This window comes from Trifolium pratense, linkage group LG1 (genome assembly GCF_020283565.1).
Source record: "Trifolium pratense cultivar HEN17-A07 linkage group LG1, ARS_RC_1.1, whole genome shotgun sequence".
NCBI classification, from domain to species: domain Eukaryota; kingdom Viridiplantae; phylum Streptophyta; class Magnoliopsida; order Fabales; family Fabaceae; genus Trifolium; species Trifolium pratense.
Window position 1 is genome coordinate 22,207,864 of NC_060059.1, and position 20,206 is coordinate 22,228,069.

At 35.5% G+C, this 20,206-nt stretch overlaps 3 protein-coding genes across 7 annotated transcripts; 2 read left to right on the forward strand and 1 right to left on the reverse strand.

Moving 5' to 3' along the window:
- Nucleotides 1–1,243: 1,243 nt before the first annotated feature.
- Nucleotides 1,244–12,348, forward strand: LOC123909253 (autophagy-related protein 9-like). 4 transcript variants are annotated; one of them, XM_045960086.1, is made up of 11 exons: nt 1,251–1,611; nt 2,433–2,538; nt 2,662–3,308; nt 3,399–3,719; nt 4,040–4,262; nt 9,843–10,022; nt 10,142–10,348; nt 10,476–10,553; nt 10,645–10,715; nt 10,827–10,937; nt 11,269–12,348. In XM_045960086.1, the coding sequence occupies exons 3-11, from the start codon at nt 2,734–2,736 to the stop codon at nt 12,122–12,124; spliced, it is 2,622 nt and encodes an 873-aa protein (XP_045816042.1). In that variant the 5' UTR covers nt 1,251–1,611; nt 2,433–2,538; nt 2,662–2,733; the 3' UTR covers nt 12,125–12,348. The 4 variants fall into 4 exon arrangements, with proteins under 4 accessions (XP_045816034.1, XP_045816042.1, XP_045816027.1 ...); XM_045960071.1 differs by having other exon boundaries at nt 1,262–1,611; nt 2,423–2,538; XM_045960078.1 differs by lacking the exon at nt 2,433–2,538 and having other exon boundaries at nt 1,244–1,611.
- A 470-nt stretch (nt 12,349–12,818) lies between these two features.
- Nucleotides 12,819–16,184, forward strand: LOC123909278 (protein KINESIN LIGHT CHAIN-RELATED 2). Its single transcript, XM_045960098.1, has 2 exons — nt 12,819–14,547; nt 15,699–16,184. Exons 1-2 carry the CDS (start codon nt 12,974–12,976, stop codon nt 15,964–15,966), a joined length of 1,842 nt encoding a protein of 613 aa, XP_045816054.1. The 5' UTR covers nt 12,819–12,973; the 3' UTR covers nt 15,967–16,184.
- A 1,388-nt stretch (nt 16,185–17,572) lies between these two features.
- On the reverse strand, nt 17,573–19,459 carry LOC123883634 (RING-H2 finger protein ATL16-like). Of its 2 annotated transcripts, none has more exons than XM_045932537.1 (2): nt 17,907–19,459; nt 17,573–17,780 (listed from the first exon to the last, which is right to left on the reverse strand). In XM_045932537.1, the coding sequence occupies exons 1-2, from the start codon at nt 18,916–18,918 to the stop codon at nt 17,749–17,751; spliced, it is 1,044 nt and encodes a 347-aa protein (XP_045788493.1). In that variant the 5' UTR covers nt 18,919–19,459; the 3' UTR covers nt 17,573–17,748. The 2 variants fall into 2 exon arrangements, with proteins under 2 accessions (XP_045788493.1, XP_045788485.1); XM_045932529.1 differs by having other exon boundaries at nt 17,573–17,783.
- Between the last annotated feature and the right edge of the window lie 747 nt (nt 19,460–20,206).

Genomic DNA, 20,206 nt, shown 5'->3' on the forward strand with positions numbered 1-20,206 from the left:
AAATTTCAAAGGCGAGATTATTTTCAACACCAAGCACAAAGTACAGTGGAAGGGCGACTCCAAGCAGCGCCAATTCTTTCTAAATCGCCAAGGAACATGAGTTACAAAATAAGGCGTGCAAGCCTGACAGTACGAAAATCAACTACAACAAAGAAGTTGCGAGACGGATTACGCCAGAAACAATGAAACAATGACAACAATATTCAAAGCCACAAATGGCGTACATCAAGATGGAAGGACAAGGCGACAAGCAAACAAATAGTATGAGTCAGCAACAAATAGGCGACATAGAACCACGCCGAGACATAATAATCGCCAAGTTACTTCATTCAAAAGCACTTCGCCTTCTTGAAGCCTCGTGCTTGGGGGGCTGTGTACCGGGCCATGGACCAGGGTGTGATTTGTTAAGGCCCAACACGAAAAAGCCCAATGGGAGCATCTAAAGGAGAAGCGTGAAAACAACCATGAAAAACACATGATAAGCATGATCCACCATGACTTGGAGAAGAAGGAAGAAACTTGGAGAAGAAGGAAGAAACTTGGAGAAGAAGGAAGAAACTTGGAGAAGAAGGAAGAAGCTTGGAAAAGAAGGAAAAGAAACCGCCCACTACCCATGAATTCCTCTCCAAGCAAGGCGGTTATCAAGCAACAAGAGGGAGATGTTTTGCCTATAAATAGGATCTTCTTCAAGAGAACAAGGGGGGGATTCTGATACTTTCATTCTTGTAAAGAGACTCTCATTCTGAGAAACCACCATACTTTCATTCTTGTAAAGACACAATTCTTTCAATCTTGTAAAGAGAAAATATTTTTCCTCTAATCATACTTGTATCCATTATCAATCTTGAATAATACAAACCCCCTTGTTTTTTACCAGAACACTTACTATATATAAAGATGATATAAAAAATTTTGGTGTGGATTTTTCATAATACCAACAATATCTTAATTTTTTTTTTTGAGATTGCAAAAATCTTTTATTAACAAACTCACCATTACTTAAAAAAAAAAAAACTCACCATAAGTCCATAACATAATATTTTTTTTTTCGCAACAAAAATCTTTTATTAATAAACTCACCATAAAACATATTTTTTTTTATAATTTTTTTTTGACATAAATTTATATAATATACACATACAGACGCGAAATGTTAGCTAGTAAAGTACAACAAGATACAATTAAGAAAAAAAATTAATGAAATCAAATTATTGTTATTAATAATAAATCCATAGACAAAACAGAAGAATGTTATGTACCCTTTGTCACGTTTCGGAGTCCTACCTAGTGGTTCCTCTCCTCTTCCTACTAATCCTATTTTGGAAACAATTCTGCAAAGAACATACAAAGATAAAAAAAAAAAAAATCCCTTATTTTTCGTACGAATTTGTTCTTGTCACTCTAATTACCTCTTTCTCCACGCAACCAAACATCAAAAACAAAACCTTGTTCTTCTTCTCCTTTTCCTCCTTTGTTTTCTCCTCTTATACTCAATCACTTTCTCAACTTGTTTCATTCTTTCAAATTCTTCAACTTTCCCTGCTTTTTCACCTAAATTCCTTTCTGGGTACCCTCAATTTTCATCCTTCCATGTTTTCTGCTTAGTCCAAGGTACCTTTTTTTACCCCTTTTCATCTCTCTTTTTGTTTTTGCTTCAAAACCCATCTTTTAATTTATTGTAATTTTAACATTTTTTTTTTGTTGAAAAGCGTTTTTTTTTTTAAATAAAAAAGTAACCTTTTTTTTTAGTTTTGTTTTGCTGTGTAGTTTACTTTAGTCATGAAATTCTGCTTAAAAGTGTTTTTTTTAGCAATACATTGTTTTGTAATGCAATTGTTATTTGATGCTTCATTGGATTATTCAGCTCAATGCCACAACCATAGCTTTTCATCATGGACTATTGTTTATTTTTAATGTGCAGACAAAAAAGTTCATTGCTTTTTCACATGTTTCTCTTAATGAAATATAAAAAGAAAAAGGAAAAATAAAATTTCATGTGCTTATACAGTTAAATTTGTTGCTTAGTGAAATTGAAATTTGAAATTTTTACCTGTTTCTTGAAGTTTGGTAGGGATATTGTCTTATTGATTTAGGTTTTATTTGGCATGTTGTATAGTTATGTTCCTTTGTAGTGGTTTGTGTGTCTCATCATGATATGTCAGAAGAGCATGTTATTGATTTTTAGACAATTTACTTGTTAGTAAGATGCTAGTATTGAACTATTCTTTGATAGATTGTGCATAGAAATCAATATCATTTGTTTTTGAGGCTTACTCGAACCACATGATATAAGTGTGTAACTTTCTAAGACCTTGTTGAGCTGAAGCTGATCATATTTAGCCAAGTTTGTAATTAGAAGCCACTTATGGTTTTAAATTACGGTTATGGTCGCGTTTATACTGTGAACCATTACACATTGCAGTAAAATGCAGGCAAATGTGATCAATACGCCCAGAATTGTAGTTGCAATGCCGTTGTGGAGACCTCTAAGACCATTACATCGTGGCTCACAATTTGGAACTATGCATTGATTATGACGTAAAGCTTTAAATTTTGTGATCTATGTTCAGTTTAATTGTTCATTAGGGTAAAATGTGAAATACTATCTCTTTCAATGCTGCCTATGGAAGATACTAAATATTGATTCTGTCGTGTCTGTAGAGCTTCTTCATAATATTTAGGTCTCTGGGGCATGGACTGGCTGTTTACGCCAATTTTCAGTGTCTGCAAACAATGTTTACAAGGTCAAGAGATGCTAGTGCTTTTAGTATATTCAAATGGAAACGTCATGGTGAATCACCGGTGACGGAAGGTTTACTTCAGAATGTTCATCAAGAAATTGAATTGTCTGATTATAGAAGGATCCCAAGTCCAGGTAGTGAGAGCCCTTCAGGGCTTCTTAATGGTGAGAGCCTAAATGTCGAGCCAATTGCTGACTTGGATCTCTTCTTCGAACGACTTTACATCTACTACTGTGAGAAAGGGCTGTGGTGCATCATCGTCAAGTGGATTGTTGAACTTCTTAGTCTAGGATTCATCATATGTTTTTCAGCATTTTTTTTACTATTTGTTGATTGGAATGGACTCCGTAATGCAAAATGTGGAATGGATGCAGTTGAATCTGGAATGAAGCCCTGCAATCTTGCTAAAGAAGCTCTTCATCAACATCCTTTAACACCGTTAACACTTAGCAAAGCTATTATTGTTGGATACTTAGGAATATTTTCTATCTATTGGATATTTTGCTTCTTAAGATTCTTTGCTCAACTGAAGTACACTCTGGAAATCCGAGAGTTTTACTACAATAGGTAAATGTGATAAAATGTATTGACGGTATTGATGAATTTATTCATGAGTTAAGCTTTTATCTGACTTGATTTACTTTGATCTTCTTGCAGTCTCCATGTTACTGACAGTGAAATTCAAACAATGCCCTGGGCTACAGTTCTTGAAAAGGTTGTTCTTGCGCAAAACTCAAGACAACTATGTGTGGTAAAGGATCTTAATGCTCATGACATCGTGATGAGGTTAATGCGGAAGGAGAACTACTTGATTGGAATGCTCAACAAGGGCGTGCTTGCTTTTCCCATTTCTAAGTGGGTTCCAGGTGCTGGTCCAACAGTGAAATCCAGAACTAATGGAACACAATATCGTCTAGTACTAACCAAGACTCTTGAGTGGACTTTGAATTGGTGCGTCCTGCAAAGCATGTTTGATCGGTATGTTAATTATTGTAAAATTACCAGTTCTTTTACAATCATTATATTCAGTATCATTAGGTCCTGTAACTAGTAAAGATGTGGCATTTCATCATCGTAGATGTAGTTATCAAATTTTCTTTTAAAACCAGTTTGAGAAAAATGATGTGTTGGGATGTAATGATCGTGTAGTTGTAGGATTGTGATTCACTTATATAAAACTATATAGTTTTTTAGGCTTGAAATTTTTCCGAGATATACGTTTCGTTTCTTCTGTGTATTTCATGTATGATAATGATAATCATAGTATCACAATTCCAATGAACATGTTTTCTCTGCAGAAATTTTCACCTGATAAGGGATTTTGTGTCAAATCCAAGGACATTAAAGAAAAGGCTTATGGTAGTTGGGCTTGCAATGCTTTTACTTTCTCCCTTTCTTGTCATATTCATGCTGGTATATCTCTTTCTTAGGCACGCCGAACAATTTTACAATCACCCAAGCACAGCATCATCTCGAAGATGGTCAAATTTGTCGAGATGGGTCTTTAGGGGTTTCAATGAGGTATATCATTACTCCTTTCTTGGTCAGTTTTTGGCTGCTCATTTACTATTTGCACTGGTTTCATGTTAGCATCTTAATTAATCATAATGCAAGAAAGATTTAAAGTTATAAGTGACTATTGCTGAATGCTCTGGCTTTCCATGCGCGCCTTGCCAATGGCAAAATTCTAGCACAAGCCATCATAATAACAAACCTTAATAGAAAGTTATGAGATATCACTGATAGAATAATGATATTATTAATTTCTTCTAGTTATCGGTCCACTTGTCCTTGCATATATTTTGAATCTGGCATTTACTTCAAGAAATATTAATGGATGAAATGTCATTTCAGTTTCTTTAACAGAATTGTTTTACTTGTTTATCACAAGTTATTCAAAGAAATCAATATATTATTAACTATACGACATTATTTAAATGTTGTACATGCTACGGAGATTGATGAAAATATATTAATGGAATAAAAAAGACCTACACATGGTTTTTGTTGATTGGAAAAGGCATAAGATAGTCTCTATAGGTTTTGTGGGAGCCTCTAGAGAATAAAGGAATTTTGATTGGTTACATTTGAACAATAAAAATATGTTTAAGGAGGTCATTATTAGTGTGACATCACATGGTGATATGTTGAATATTTTTCTATAATAACTAAACTTTGGCCCTTATCTTTGTATCCTAGTTCTAGATGAGGTTACCGAACATGATGGTGTCACAAGGCATTTCTTGTAAATGATACTGTATATTTATAGAAAATAATAAGTGAATACTGTTGTATGTTATTCCTCAGCACAAGGCTGGTTTAAATAGGAAGAGTACAAACATAAAAGGAAATAATAGATAAGCTTAGAATCTCCTAGAAATAACAAACTAGGAAACTAAATATTTTCCAACACCCCCCCTCAAGTTGGTGCATAGATATCTATCATGCCCAACTTGCCGATCAAATGCTCAAAGGTGGGTCTTGCTAAGCTTTTGGTCAAGATATCTGCAGTTTGCTGACTCGAAGTTACAAAAGGTAGACATATGATCCCGGCATCTAACTTCTCTTTTATAAAATGTCGATCGATCTCAATATGCTTGGTTCTGTCATGTTGAACTGGGTTATGAGCTATGCTAATAGCGGCTTTACTGTCAGAGGATAATTTCAATGGAAGCTCAATTTTCATCTTAAGCTCTTCTAGGACTCTGTGGATCCATAATACTTCACAAATACCTTGAGCCATAGCTCTAAACTCAGCTTCTGCACTACTTCTTGCTACAACTCCTTGTTTCTTGCTCCTCCATGTCACAAGATTACCCTAAACATAGGTACAATATCCGGAGGTTGATCTTCTGTCAGTGACTGAACCTGCCCAATCAGCATCGGTAAAGATAGACACATTTCTTTCACTAGTCTTCTTAAAAAATAATCCCTTTCCAGGATTTGCTTTCAAATATCGCAGTATCCTATAGACTGCCTCAAGATGTTCCTCAAAAGGAGAATGCATAAACTGACTTACTGCACTAACCGAGAAAGCAATGTCAGGTCTAGTGTGTGACAAATAAATCAGTTTCCCAACCAATCTCTGGTACCTTCCAGTATCAACAGGAACACTACCTTCTTCCCAAAGTTTTGCATTAGGATCCATGGGAGTATCTGCTGGTCGACATCCACTCATTCCTGTTTCTTTCAATAAATCTAGAATGTATTTTTGCTGGGAAACTACAATACCATCTTTTGATCGAGCAACCTCCGTACCAAGAAAATATCTCATGGATCCCAAGTCCTTGATTTCAAAGTCTAATGCTAATTTTTCTTTTACTCTTGCCATTTCAACTATATCATCTCCAGTAAGGACGATATCATCAACATAAACAATTAGGACAACAATTTTTCCATCTAGGGAGAACTTTGTGAACAAGGTGTGGTCAGCTTCTCCTTGAATGTACCCTTGTTTCTTCATGGAATAAGTGAATTTTTCAAACCAAGCTCTAGGAGACTGCTTTAATCCATACAAAGACTTATTTAGTTTGCATACATTTGATCCAAACTTGTCTTCAAAGCCAGGAGGAATGTCCATATATACTTTTTCTTCTAAATCACCATTGAGAAAAGCATTCTTAACATCCAACTGATGTATGGGCCAATCTAAGTTAGCAGCAAGAGACAAGAGAATTTTGACAGTGTTCAATTTTGCAACAGGAGCAAAAGTCTCTGAGTAGTCTATACCATAGGTTTGAGTAAAACCCTTAGCCACCAATCGAGCCTTGTACCTTTCGATTGACCCATCTGAATTATACTTCACAGTAAACACCCATTTGCATCCAACCGTCTTCTTGCCATCCGGTAGTGTCATAACACTCTAGGTTTTGTTCTTTTCAAGAGCTTTCATCTCCTCAAGTACAACTTCCCTCCACTTTGGAATTTCTAGAGCAACCTGTACATTTTTTGGAATCTCTACACTAGACAATTTTGAGGTGAAGGCATAAAAAGACGAAGACAAATTTGAATATGATATAAAATTGGACAATGGGTATTTAGTGCAAGATCTAATAGGTTTTCTAACAGCCACAGGATCATCGATATCAGGATACAAAATACGACTCTCAGAAACAGAGATAGACTTACCTTTTCTTTTTTTAGGAAGTTGATCATCCCCGGTTCAGATTCATGACAGTGTTGAGATGTGGACTCATCACTTTCTTTGTGATTCTTTCTCACAAAAACCTTTCCTTTCCAAGTTTTGTTTCCTGCTTCAAACCTATTATCTTTATATGACTCATTATTTTGTGGCATTTCAATTAGATCATCATTATCATTGTTTTCAAGATTCTCATTGTTTTCTTCATGAGAAAATGTAGGCTCGGATTCACCAAGTTCACTACTCATAACAGGAGTAGGATTAGATAAAGAATCATGGCCATTTTTCGTTGGTGCAGAAGTATAAGTCTTAGAACTTTGTGATACCGACAAAGATAAATTATTAAAAAAACTCATGTCCTCAGTTTGAAACGAATCTTCATTTAAATTTCCCCCCTGAAGATGCGTGTCAAAAAAAGGTTTGTTTTCAAAGAATGTAACATCCATGGTGACAAACATTTTCTGGTTTTTTGGATCAAAACATTTATATCCCTTCTGGGTTGGAGAATACCCAACCAAAACACATTTTATAGTACGCGGTTCGAGTTTGCTAATATTCTTATGTTCATGAACAAATGCAGTGCAACCAAATATTTTTAAGGTCAAATCGTTTGAAACACGATCATTAGGAAAACATTCTTTGAAAATATGAATTGGAGTTTTAAAATTAAGAACTTTGGAGGGCACTCTGTTAATTAAGCATGCAGCAGTTAAAACTGCTTCACCCCACAAATAATTTGGTACTTTATTTGCGAAAAGTAAAGCTCTAGCCACCTCCAACAAGTGCCTAATTTTTCTTTCTGCAACTCCATTTTGTTGGGGAGTGTCCTAACACTCAACATTGTGTTAAAATATTCTTTGCCGTTATCACTTCTAAATACTTGAATATTTGTTTGAAATTGATTTTGCACCATTTTATTAAAATCTTTTACGGCCTGACAAACGTCAAATTTCCCCTTTAACAAGTACACCCAACAAACTCTTGAGTGATCATCTATAAATGTGATAAACCATTTTTTATGAGAAAGTGTACTCGTTCGGTTAGGGCCCCAAACATCACTGTGAATAACAGAAAAAGGTTTTGATGGTTTGTAGGGCTGTAATGGAAAATGAGAACGATGATGTTTTGCAAATTCACATGCTTCACATTTAAACAAAGACAAATCCTTATTACGAAATAACTCAGGAAATAAGTGTTTTAAATAAGGAAAATTAGGATGACCTAATCGTGAATGCCATAACATAACATCATTATTATTATTATTATTCAGAACTAAAAAAGATTCAAAGCATGAACTTATTGGTTTGGAAGGTAGTTGTGATTCAGGTTCAATGTCGAAGTAGTAGAGTCCTTCACTCTCCTTAGCACTACCAATCATCTTCCCCGAGTTCAAATCCTGAAAACACAATGAGTACGGAAAAAATTAGTTTGACAATTTCTATCTTAGGCTAATTTACTGACAGACATGAGACTACAAGATAGATTTGGGACATGAAGAACATCATTAAGGGTTAGACTTGGAGATAACACAACCGAACCTTTACCCGCAATGGCTGAAAAGGATCCATCCGCAATTTTTATTTTATGGTTACCTGCACATGGACTATAAGAAGAAAACAGAGTAGAATCACCTGTCATGTGATCACTTGCACCCGAATCTACTATCCAAGCATGACTGGGACTGACACTAAAAAGGACAGAAGTACCTTTGGGGGCAACAGAGCCAGAAAGAGTGTTAGATTCAAGAATTTTGTATAGTCTGTCTAGTTGTTCCATCGTGAATGAAAGCTGAATTGAAGAAGACTGATGCTCTTGATCAGAATTACTGGCTTGGAATGTATGACCCTCACCTCCACCTTTGTTCTTCTGATTTGAAGGTCGCAGAAGACCATGTAATTTCCAACATTGAAAAATAGTATGTCCCAAACGATGACAATATTTGCATTCACGACGGTATTTGAAAGTGGATGATCGTCGTCGAGAATAAAAAAACGTCATAATTAATAATCTTAGCCAAGTAGTACCGGAAGCAGCAAAGAAAAAGTAACGCCGGTGAACAGTACACGTGAACAGTAATCCATTAAACAGTACGCGTGAACAGTACCGGTGAATGAACAGTGCGTGTGAACAATACCATGAGTGAACAGTGCCGCACACAAAATCAGTTGTCGTGGTCAGATTGTAAACACGATGGCGGCTAGGGTTTTGCGGAAGCGAGACCCCCAAAATCGGGAGCTCTCGATACCATATAGAAAATAATAAGTGAATACTGTTGTATGTTATTCCTCAGCTCAAGGCTGATTTAAATAGGAAGAGTACAAACATAAAAGGAAATAATAGATAAGCTTAGAATCTCCTAGAAATAACAAACTAGGAAACTAAATATTTTCCAACAATATTCTTAGTTGGAAAATCGAGAGAAGAAATAAATGGGAGTTTGAAATATGAACACTAGCCTTGGAACTTACAACTTTTGCTTAAGTAGAAGTAAAATAAGTATATGAGATGCCAAGTTTAGCTAGAAACCTAAATCCTAGCCTAGCGGTGAAAAATGGACAACATACAGAACTAGAAGTCTCACATTTGAAGCACCTTGAATCCATCATAAAATCACACGGGGAGATAAAGTTGTCAACCATAGGATATAAGTTAGGTGGATGAAGACTCAACAAGAGTAGTTAGTGGACTTGGTGTTGCACAAATGAAGAGTATTGCAATGAATGATGGATAACTAGTTTCACAAGACACGGTAGGATTAGAAATTGATACATGTGATCCCACGCAATGGAAAAGACTTGGTTGTTGTAACTATCACTATATGATTGTTTTAAATTGTATCATATATTAACTATAATAAATAGTTGAGACCAGCACCTAGTTATATTTTTAGCATAATGTCATTGTATTTCTTTTGATTTTGTGCTCAAGGCTGAAGCTTACAAATAAAATTTGTTTTATAGGTGGACCATCTCTTCAAGCATCGGATTAATAGCAGTGTATTGCATGCTTCTGATTATCTCAAGCAATTTCCTTCACCAATCATATCTATCATTGCAAAATTCATCTCATTTGTATCAGGTGGCTTTGCTGCAATTCTGATCATCATTGCTTTTCTAGAGGAATCTCTGCTAGAGGGCCATGTAATGGTTTTTCTATGCCTCCGTTAAAGATAAATTAAACAGACACGTTATAATAATCATTAGCGAAATATATCTTTTTTTTCTTTCTTTCCTAATATTTTATACAAAAATCAATGCAGATATTTGGTCGGAACTTGTTGTGGTATGCTGCTGTTTTTGGAACTATAACTGCCATCAGCCGGGCTGCAATTGTGAACGAACTTCTGGTCATAGACCCTGAAGGAGCAATGTCTATGGTAGTTCAGCATACACATTATATGCCAAAGAGATGGCGTGGAAAAGAAAGTAATGAAATGGTTCGAATTGAGTTTGAAACCTTATTCCAGGTACCTCTTAGGTGTTGATGTAATATAACTACATTAAAATTGCCCTACCGTTACGCTCTTCAATGTTTTCATGATAGTAAAAGGTTTGAATACTACATCTTATGCTAATCGGTTTTTGGTTGTGCAGTATACTGGGATGATGTTACTTGAGGAGATGGCCTCAATTTTCCTTACTCCATACTTACTCCTGTTTGTTGTCCCAAAGGTCATTTGCTGTATTTTGACGTTACTATATTTATACGGTATCTTTATATATATCTATAGTGTAATTTATTATGTTTCTTTTCATTTTGCAGCGGGTTGATGATATCTTGCAGTTCATCAAAGATTTTACGACGGATGTTGAAGGTGTTGGTGATGTATGCAGGTTAGAATTGATTGTTATAAATTATAATATTCATATTTTTTAAGTTGAATCCTTTGTCTCGCAATTCTTTGGACCATAATAATTATGCTTTGTTGTATGATACTATTACAGTTTTAGTGTCTTTGATTTTCAAAAGCATGGCAACAGTAGTTATGGTTCACCATTCGATTCACCTCACAACAAAAGGAGTTGCCAGGGGAAGTTAGAGAAATCATTTTTGAGGTATGTTCATGACAGATATCATCATAGTTTTGAGGCTGATCTTATGAAGTTTTATTTCAGTTTATTTTCTTTGTACTTGTTTTGAACCTCTCAGGTCTGACATATGGGTGTGCAAAAGAAAAGCATGTAATAATTTTTAAAAGGGTTAAATAAGTTTTTAGTCCCTACAAATATCTCAAATTTTGTTTTTAGTCCCTATAAAAAATTTCATCAAGTTTTGGTCCCTTAAATATTTTCTGTCATGACTTTTTGGTCCCTGCTTTTAGTTAAATTAATCACTTAGTGTTGCCTTCATGATTTTTTTTTGATCTAACATCTATTATCATTACAGCTTCCAAAGTAGCTACCTTTCATGGGAACCAAATGCTGAAGGGAAGCAGTTTTTGCTAAATCTGAGAACATTCAGAGAGCAAAAGTTATCATCAAGACGTGTAAACAGACAAGGATATTCCCCTCTCAGAATGTGGAGAGGCAGTCCCAACATTAACACAAGAACCAACGGAGACAACAGAAGTCGGTTCACCTCCAGAGAAATGTCGAACAGCACTTTTGTAACCGGCAATCACTTAGGTTCATTGTGGTTAATTGAAGCCAACAATCAAAACAATCATCCATATCTTCTCGACTGGTACTATACTTCCGGACCACATGATGCGACTTCAAGATATGTTCCAACAGATCCGTTTGAAGAAACTCGGCATCACTCTAGAGATTGGATGCCCTCCAATAATTTAACACGGAATGAACCTGAGTACGAAGAATACATAAATGAATATCACGACGATCGCACCGCCTCCAATCTCGGGGCTTCCACGTCTGCTCCCATCTTCAGGGAAAGCATAATTCAAGATCAATATTCCAATGATCATCTAAACCACCCTACCAGAAGTCATTGGTGGGCTAGAAGTCATCATCAACAAGGTGGACATGATCAAACAAGCTTTTTCGAGCCTCCGAATTTCAATCACGAAATAGCATACAATAATTACAATGATAAATTATCTGATATAGGGTCAGAGAATCAAGAACAGGAACAACAGTTGTACTGGAGAGAATCAGGAGAATCATTTCATACAGCACATATAGATGACTTAGAATCAGGAGAATATAATCTTCATTTTGATGATATTTATAGCAGACCTTCTCCAGAAAATTCCACTGTAAATCCAAACACTAGAATCTTTTGAGTGATGAATTTTTTTTTCTTTTCATTAATTGTTTGGGAGGGTAATGATTTCAAGGATCTAAATTGCATGTGTTTCCTAGTCATGATTGTCCCTTCTATATTGTGGAAAGTGGAAACTCTATTCTTTTGTTGTATATAGATTCATTGACACGTCTTTAGTTTGATGATGACCCTCAGCATGAGGTTGAAGGGCAGATATAGATTTTCACTTTGGTGTCTTTTAAACTTAGCATTATACTTATGCCTACCCATGGGTCGCGGCATTGTCGCGTAATTTTGTAATTTTTTTTTTTTTTATGATAGAGCAATATTATGGTAAGTAGAAATAAAGATTAATGTTATATTATATAATTTAATTTTGTTTTTCACTTTTCTTTTATTAAGATAATGCAAAATAATATTTAATAAATTATAATAGGTTGAATATTGTATGTGCAAAATTAGTTCCATTATAAAATTATTCGTTAGTGAAGATTGTTGTTATGTCTATGATAATTACTCGTAAGGGCCGTTTCTCTGTGCTTGAAAACTATTTTTATATAATTTTAAAATAGAGGGAGTAGTAATTTGGGTTCCTACTACATCTTGCAAATTTTTACAAAATAAAAAAATTCATTAGCAACAACTCGTGTATAATAGTTAGTTTAAATTTTTATTAATAATATTTGCATAGTATATTAAACATGGTGGTCCTCGTAGGTTTTTGTTTTTTGTTTTTGGTACATGGCTTTGTTTTTCTTCTCTATTGTAACCAAAACGACAGCGTTTACATTGTGTTTATTTCAGTGTTTACCATGAAAGAGGGTTTTGGAAAGGTTTAACCCAAAATTGAAAACGAAGCAAAATCAACATGAGAAAACTCTTGAAATCGATCGCGTTGTTCTCTCACATCGCTCGTCGATCTTCACCTTCTTTCTCTTCTCTTCGTGATGCATCTTTCAACCCAATTATCATCCCCAACAAATTCGTATCCATCCCATTTCAACGAAAATTCTCCTCCAGACAACAAAAAATCGCTGAAAAATCACATCTTGAAGAAGCTTTTGAGTCTGCAGAAACCACCGAAGAAATGCTCAAAGCGTTCAGTGATATGGAAGTTGCATTCAATGAGAAAGAGCTTGGTTTAGCTTCTTTGAAAATTGGACTTAAACTTGATCGAGACGGCGAAGATCCTGAAAAAGCTCTTTCCTTTGCTAATAGAGCTTTGAGAGCTTTTGATAATGATAATAAACCTTCTTTGCCTTTTGCAATGACTTTGCAATTAATGGGTTCTGTTAATTATGGTTTGAATAGGTTTAGTGATAGTTTAGGGTATCTTAATAGGGCTAATAGGGTTTTGGGTTGGTTGGAGAACGAGGGTGTTAGTGCTGATGATGTTAGGCCTGTGCTTCATGCTGTGCAACTTGAGCTGGCTAATGTTAAGACTGCTATGGGAAGGAGGGAAGAGGCTCTTGAGAATCTTAGGAAGTGTTTGGAGATTAAAGAGATGACTTTTGAGGAAGATAGTAAGGAATTAGGTAAAGGGAATCGTGACTTAGCAGAAGCTTATGCTGCGGTTTTGAGCTTTAAGGAGGCGCTTCCTTATTGTTTGAAGGCGTTGGATATACATACCAAATGTTTGGGGACGAATTCTGTGGAGGTTGCGCATGATAGGAAACTTCTTGGGATTGTGTATTGTGGGTTGGAGGAACATGAGAAGGCGTTGGAGCAGAATGTTTTGGCGCAAAGGATTTTGAAGAATTGGAATCTTAATTCTGATTTGTTGCGCGCTGAAGTTGATGCTGCTAATATGATGATTGCTTTGGGGAGATACGATGAGGCTGTCGGTGCTTTGAGGAATATTGTATATCAGACTGAAGAGGACAGTGAGACTCGAGCTCTTGTGCTCATATCAATGGCGAAAGCATTGTGTAATCAGGAAAAGTTTGCAGACTGCAAAAGGTGTTTAGAGACTTCTCTTGGGGTTCTCGACAAAAGAGAACAGGTTGCGCCGGTGGAAGTTGCTGAGGCGTACTCGGAGATATCCATGCTATATGAAACCATGAATGAGTTCGAAACTGCAATTTCATTGCTGAAGAGGGCACTGGCTTTGCTTGAGAAACTCCCGCAAGAGCAGCACTCTGAGGGAAATGTATCTGCAAGAATCGGATGGTTATTGTTGCTCACAGGTAAGGTGAAACAGGCTATTCCTTATTTGGAAAGTGCCGCTGAAAGGTTGAAAGATAGCTTTGGTCCCAAGCATTTTGGAGTGGGTTATATCTACAACAATTTGGGGGCAGCATATTTAGAGTTGGATAGACCTCAGTCAGCAGCGCAGATGTTCGCGGTAGCAAAAGATATCATGGAGGTTTCTCTTGGTCCACACCATGCAGATACAATTGAAGCATGTCAGAACCTCTCGAAGGCTTATGGTGAAACGGGAAGGTATGTATTGTTTTATTGGTTTCACATCATACCATGATATTGTTTCTCTTGGTTTGTTGATTCTTAAAACAAATCCTTTTGGGCACACTTGTCATAATACATGATGCACTTCATTTTATGTAGCTCTAGCAGTTTAAAAATTTAACTTTATGGAACTATACCAATTGGATTGTGATCCAGATTCCATTGGAACAATTTTTGTGAAACTACTGAATTGCTTAATTCTCATGCATTCAACTTTAACAATTCTGACCTAAAAAAGAGTGCAGTGTATAATTAATATATCTGCTTTTTTGTTTCCTCATTATGTTGATTGGCTGCTTTCTAAAGAAAAATTAAGCCGTGTTTGGATAAACAACTTAATGAAGCGCTTATGTTTAAGCTACTTCTATAACAAAAAGTAAAATTAAGTTAAACCATTTTCATATCTTGGAGAGCTTATGGAAATAAGCTAAAAACTGTTTTAGACATCTCATAAGCTGTTTCCATAAGTTCTCCGAAACCGTTTCACCAGTGCTTAGACATCTCATAAGCCATCTGAACAGGCCATTATTCACGCTAGGCTCATAACCCTTTCGTTTTCCGTGTTTACTGCCTTCTAAGAATGAGTTAATTGTTAAACCACTATCTTCTCTTCTGTACTCACCAACAGAGTTCTGATTTGGTGACTGAAGTGTTGTACAATGCAGGTTTTTAATCTTCAGATATTAGATAAAATAATATGTATCTGAGTTGAATTCGAATTATAAAATTCTTGAGGGTAGATCTTGAGTATAGATAATTATGGCCATTACATATGATTACTGCTAATGTAGTCAGTCAGCCATCAATGTTTTGCTTATTTTTGGAACTTTATGCAAACTTATTTCATTATATAGATTGGTCCATTTTGAGCTCATTTGCAGATGTTATTTTGGCTGTAGTCTACACAAATTTTATTTGTGAAGTTACTGTATACATGATCTTATCTTAGGAGAGAAGTGCTAGCAACACCCACTCAAGTACTTTTTTCCCGACACTCTTTTATTGGTTGAAATTCATGTCCATTCCCGAAGGACTTGCATGAATTTTATCCAATAAACGGAATGTTAAAGACAGTGTTAGAGTGATATAGCCACATTTATCTAAAAGTTTGAATATTGTAATTGCAGCTATGCCCTTGCAGTTGAGTTTCAACAGCAAGTCATTGATGCGTGGGAAAGCCATGGAGCAAGTGCAGAAGAAGAACTTAGAGAAGCTTTACGACTTCTTGAACAATTAAAGAGCAAAGCCCGTGGCGCCTCTGCAAATGAGATTCCATTGAGGGCTCTTCCCTTACCTAATAATAAACCTGCAGCCTCTTCAAAAAAAAATAATAAACCTGCAGCATCCAATATCTCCCAGCCTGACATACCGTTACGTCAATCCCGGAAAGTTTAGCAGAACTCCTCTTTCACAACACCATTGCATATTTTAATGACTGTCTATGGTACTGATATAAAGTTTGTTTAACAACACCAATAAGATTGCTTATATAATTTATTTGACTAGTTTATAAGTTTTGTTTGACCGAATTGGTTGCTGGTTTTGAAATTTTCATACAGATTGTGTAAAATTACACCGTTGCTATACCAAAATCACATATTTTGGGTTTGTCATTATGTTATTTGTATTTTTTTTTGAAGAAGTGTTATTTGTATTTTATTTTCTTTTATATTCTAATTAACTACCCAAAAGTTTGTCATAATACATTAAAATGTAATTTCCTCTTCAGATAATATAATACTTCCCCTGGACTTACTGAAGTATAATAGGTTTATGCTTTTGGGAATAAAGAGAATTATTGCATGTATTGATGCACACATTATTCATAAAGAACCAACTTAAAACCTAAAATAAACGTAAGAGAGCAAAGACAATTAGTTCAGGCAAGGACCAACTGTATGGAGACTATGCTTTCTGTTAGAGAAGGGGATGCTTGCTGTCTTCTCTCTGCTCTAAGGTGGGGGTGTGGAGTTGGGACTGCAAAATCTTATTTTTGAGCTTGATTCACCAATAGTTGTAGACATTGTCAGCAGCAATAAGGACGATGTTACTTAGTTCGGAGAAATTATTAGAGGGTACCCCGGGGATTATTAATTTAAACAATAAGTCTTTAGTTACTTACTTTTGTATCATTAAACGACAACTGATATGGTTGCTCATGCTCACTTTTTATCTCAGATGTCTATATTTTCTTTGCTGCCATGATCTGGACTATGTTCCAAATTGTCCCAGTTACATTCTACAGAGGAAGAGGACATCAAATTTTAAATTATTTACTTATTAAAACTGTTATCTTGATTTGATTCTTGGCATCTCTACCATACACTATTGCCAGTACTCTTCACGAGTTATTTTGGCATTACAAAAGGTCTAATAATACTGTCTGACAGGGACATAGAGGTGAGGTACCGACTTTTGTGTAAGAGTATTGTCTGACTTTGAATTTTCTACCCATAGTAGGGACATATTTATTGCAGTTTTATTATGTTGTTGTCCAATATCTATAATATCATTGTCTTGGTCACTAAGCTCTTTGCTTCTAATATATAGCTTCTCCTAAGTGTCATGCTAACTAGTTAAGAACCTAAAATAGTAAACTTCACATTGAAAAAAACATGTTTTACATTTTAAAAAAGTTTACTACACAAGTTCCAAGACAATTTTACTACTTCTGGTTCCTTAACTAGTGCTACGTGTGCACTAGTTAGCATTTTTCAATTAATCTTACCCCACTTGCTCTGCAGTCGGGATATCCTGTATCCACCATCACTATATTGGTGGCCGTTGGATCAAGATCGTACAATTTAGAAAAATGTAGATTTTGATTTCTTTTCCAAAATCCAAAATATCGAACTTGAAATCTAAACTATGTGTTCTTGATCAAACATTTATCAATATATTGACCATGTGAATGCAGATATCGTGACGGCAGGGACCCCAGAAACATAATGTTCTACAACTTGTCAGTCAATTACTTGTTTGTTCCTAGTAAAAAGAAAGAAACATAGAAGAGATAATGTGTTGACAATCATTCATAATCATTTACATTCACCTTTGAGTAAAACAAAACTTCAGAAAGGTAAAGAACCACACACCCTGTAATTCAAGCAATGTCTAAAAGCATTTTTTTTCTAACAATAATCAGTGTCAGGCTCTCACTAAGTCACTTGCAGAAGTCTACATTCTGCATTTGCCTCTGCTGTTTATCACTGCTAAGATTCAATTCAAAGATCTAACTTCATTTGGATAATAACTGGAAATAAAGAAATAAAACAAAACAGAAAAAAAAGTGAAAATGGAAAATCATCTGACATTAAACATTAAACATCATTCACCTAAGGGAAGGAATGCATTTTTGGATTCCTTTCCATAACAAAATGGAAAGAATGCTCTTTTAGTTCTGCTATTACAATCCTCACTTGCACTAGCATCATTCTGGTTGTGCCTATTTTGTTGTATACTGGCTTGAACATCCGTAAAAACTTGTCTATCATTTGCAGAATCCATTGAGAAAGATCTTCGAATTGGCTGAATCGAAAACATGTCGTCTTTCTTTCTGATGATATCAATATACTCATCTCCCATGATGGAAATATGGTGACACTTAACTGGTTTCATTTTCCTTGTAGAGTGATAATTTCTACTATGTACTACGCTTCCCCTTGAATAATTTATTTCTTGTTGAACCTCATTTTCTCTTCCACCTAATTCAATGACCACAAACTCTTCATCATTACCTAAGTTAGAGAGCAACTGAGAATCCTGAGGAGAAGAACTTGGTGCTATGATAATGTCAAATGAAGTGTTTGTTGTGTTGCCTGAAATGCTTGATCTACAAAGAGGACAATTAGAATTGGTTTGAAGCCAAATATCAATGCAATCCAAGTGAAAAGCATGGTTGCAATTAGGGAGAATTTTTATCACGTCCTGTTCTTGAAACTCTGTCAAACAAACCACACAGCCATACACACTTTGATCCTCACATTCTTCTTTTATAAACTGAAAACTTGGGATTTCTCTGATGACTGCTTCGTCTAGTCCTCGGTTCCATATCGTAGGAGACAATGCTATGAAGTGATCTTCCTCGTTCTGTCGAGCTCGAAGTACCGAAGTCCATCTCATCGGGTTAACTTGATTCCAGTTTGAACAGCATTTGGTTACAAAAGTGAAGTAACTAAGGAGCAATAAAATGGTAGCCATGATGCTGAGAACAACAATGGCAAATATTGGAAAAGCATAGTCTGAAACAGGTTGTGGAGGGTGGTGATGAAGTGTACTAGCTTGAGTTATGATAGGTGGGAGAGCTTGATATCCAAGCTTGTAGAATTGGTTCTTGTTCATTGCCATTAGCAAAGCTGTAAATGTGAGATGTGGTATGGCCTTAAAAGGTTAGGTGCATGGAGGTTTGACTAATAGGGTTTGCTATGTAAAGAAATCATCTTGTATTGGACGGAAAAGGAGCCATTTAAGATAGGAAAGCACGAGATGATTCAGATCTCTTTTAACGTAAGTGGAGGTCTTGGATTCAAATTTAGCCCTGAATATGTAACAACGTAAAATCTCTCGAGGGAGAGTTTTGCAGTTGATTATGGTCATACCCGACTTGAGGGATTAGTGTCTATAGTTGCGCGTAGAGATATCTGATTTGCACAAAAAACCTATATTAATATGATAGTGATGTATTTGTTAGTCAAAGATGACTTGAGACTTGAGGAAAGTGAAAAACTTATGGATGAAATGGATTATTTCATAGTAAAAGATTGACATGTGCATGTGCTGATTACAAGGAAAAGGAAACACTTGAAGAGAAGCATATGGGGGGCCAAGATTTTTCTTAATGAAGAAGGATAAAAAAGGGTTTGGACTAATGTAATTGTACGTTGTTGTTTTTTTTTCCTTCTTTCTTATCTGAATATTGCCTTTTCCTCCACGATTCTAACTACTCAGTTCAATTCTGATATGTGTCTTTGATGGTCCTACCACTCTATGATAATCTCCAAACATGTGGTCAGATCACATTGATTATATTAGCATAAAACTAGATTATTTGTATAGTGGTCATCTCACATATTTAACTAGATTATTTGTATATGTGCCAAACTGTTTTGAGCCTTACAACATTTTGGGACCTAAAGCCTTGCTTGAGTTGCTTGATCCTTAGGCCGGCCCTAAAAGTGTCCAGTGTACATCATGGCCATTCAATTATCTTTTAATTAGGTTGACTATACATTCAAATGGAGAGGATATGCTCTCCTAATATATACATTCAAATGACATATGCAGGTTTTGTAGAAAAAGAGAGACACATGAGCAGGTTAAGCATAAAATAATATAATTGTTAGGTATTAGATAATGACCCCTTAAAAAAATTATTGTTATAGATATTGAAAATCTAGCAATCTTTTTTATCCTATTATTGGTTCAAAATTTTCACCGCCGTTAATAATGATTAATCTCTGTCAAAGAACTTTTTGGATACAAGGTGAATTCTCTTCTCGCAATAAAATTTTCTCGATACGTAAGTGTCAGAGATCAAACTCTTAACCACTTGTTTAAGGTCAAATCTCTTGCCACTTACATGAATTCATAGTTGGTAAAAGCAGCAACTTAACCAAGCAAGCCGGCAACTATATAC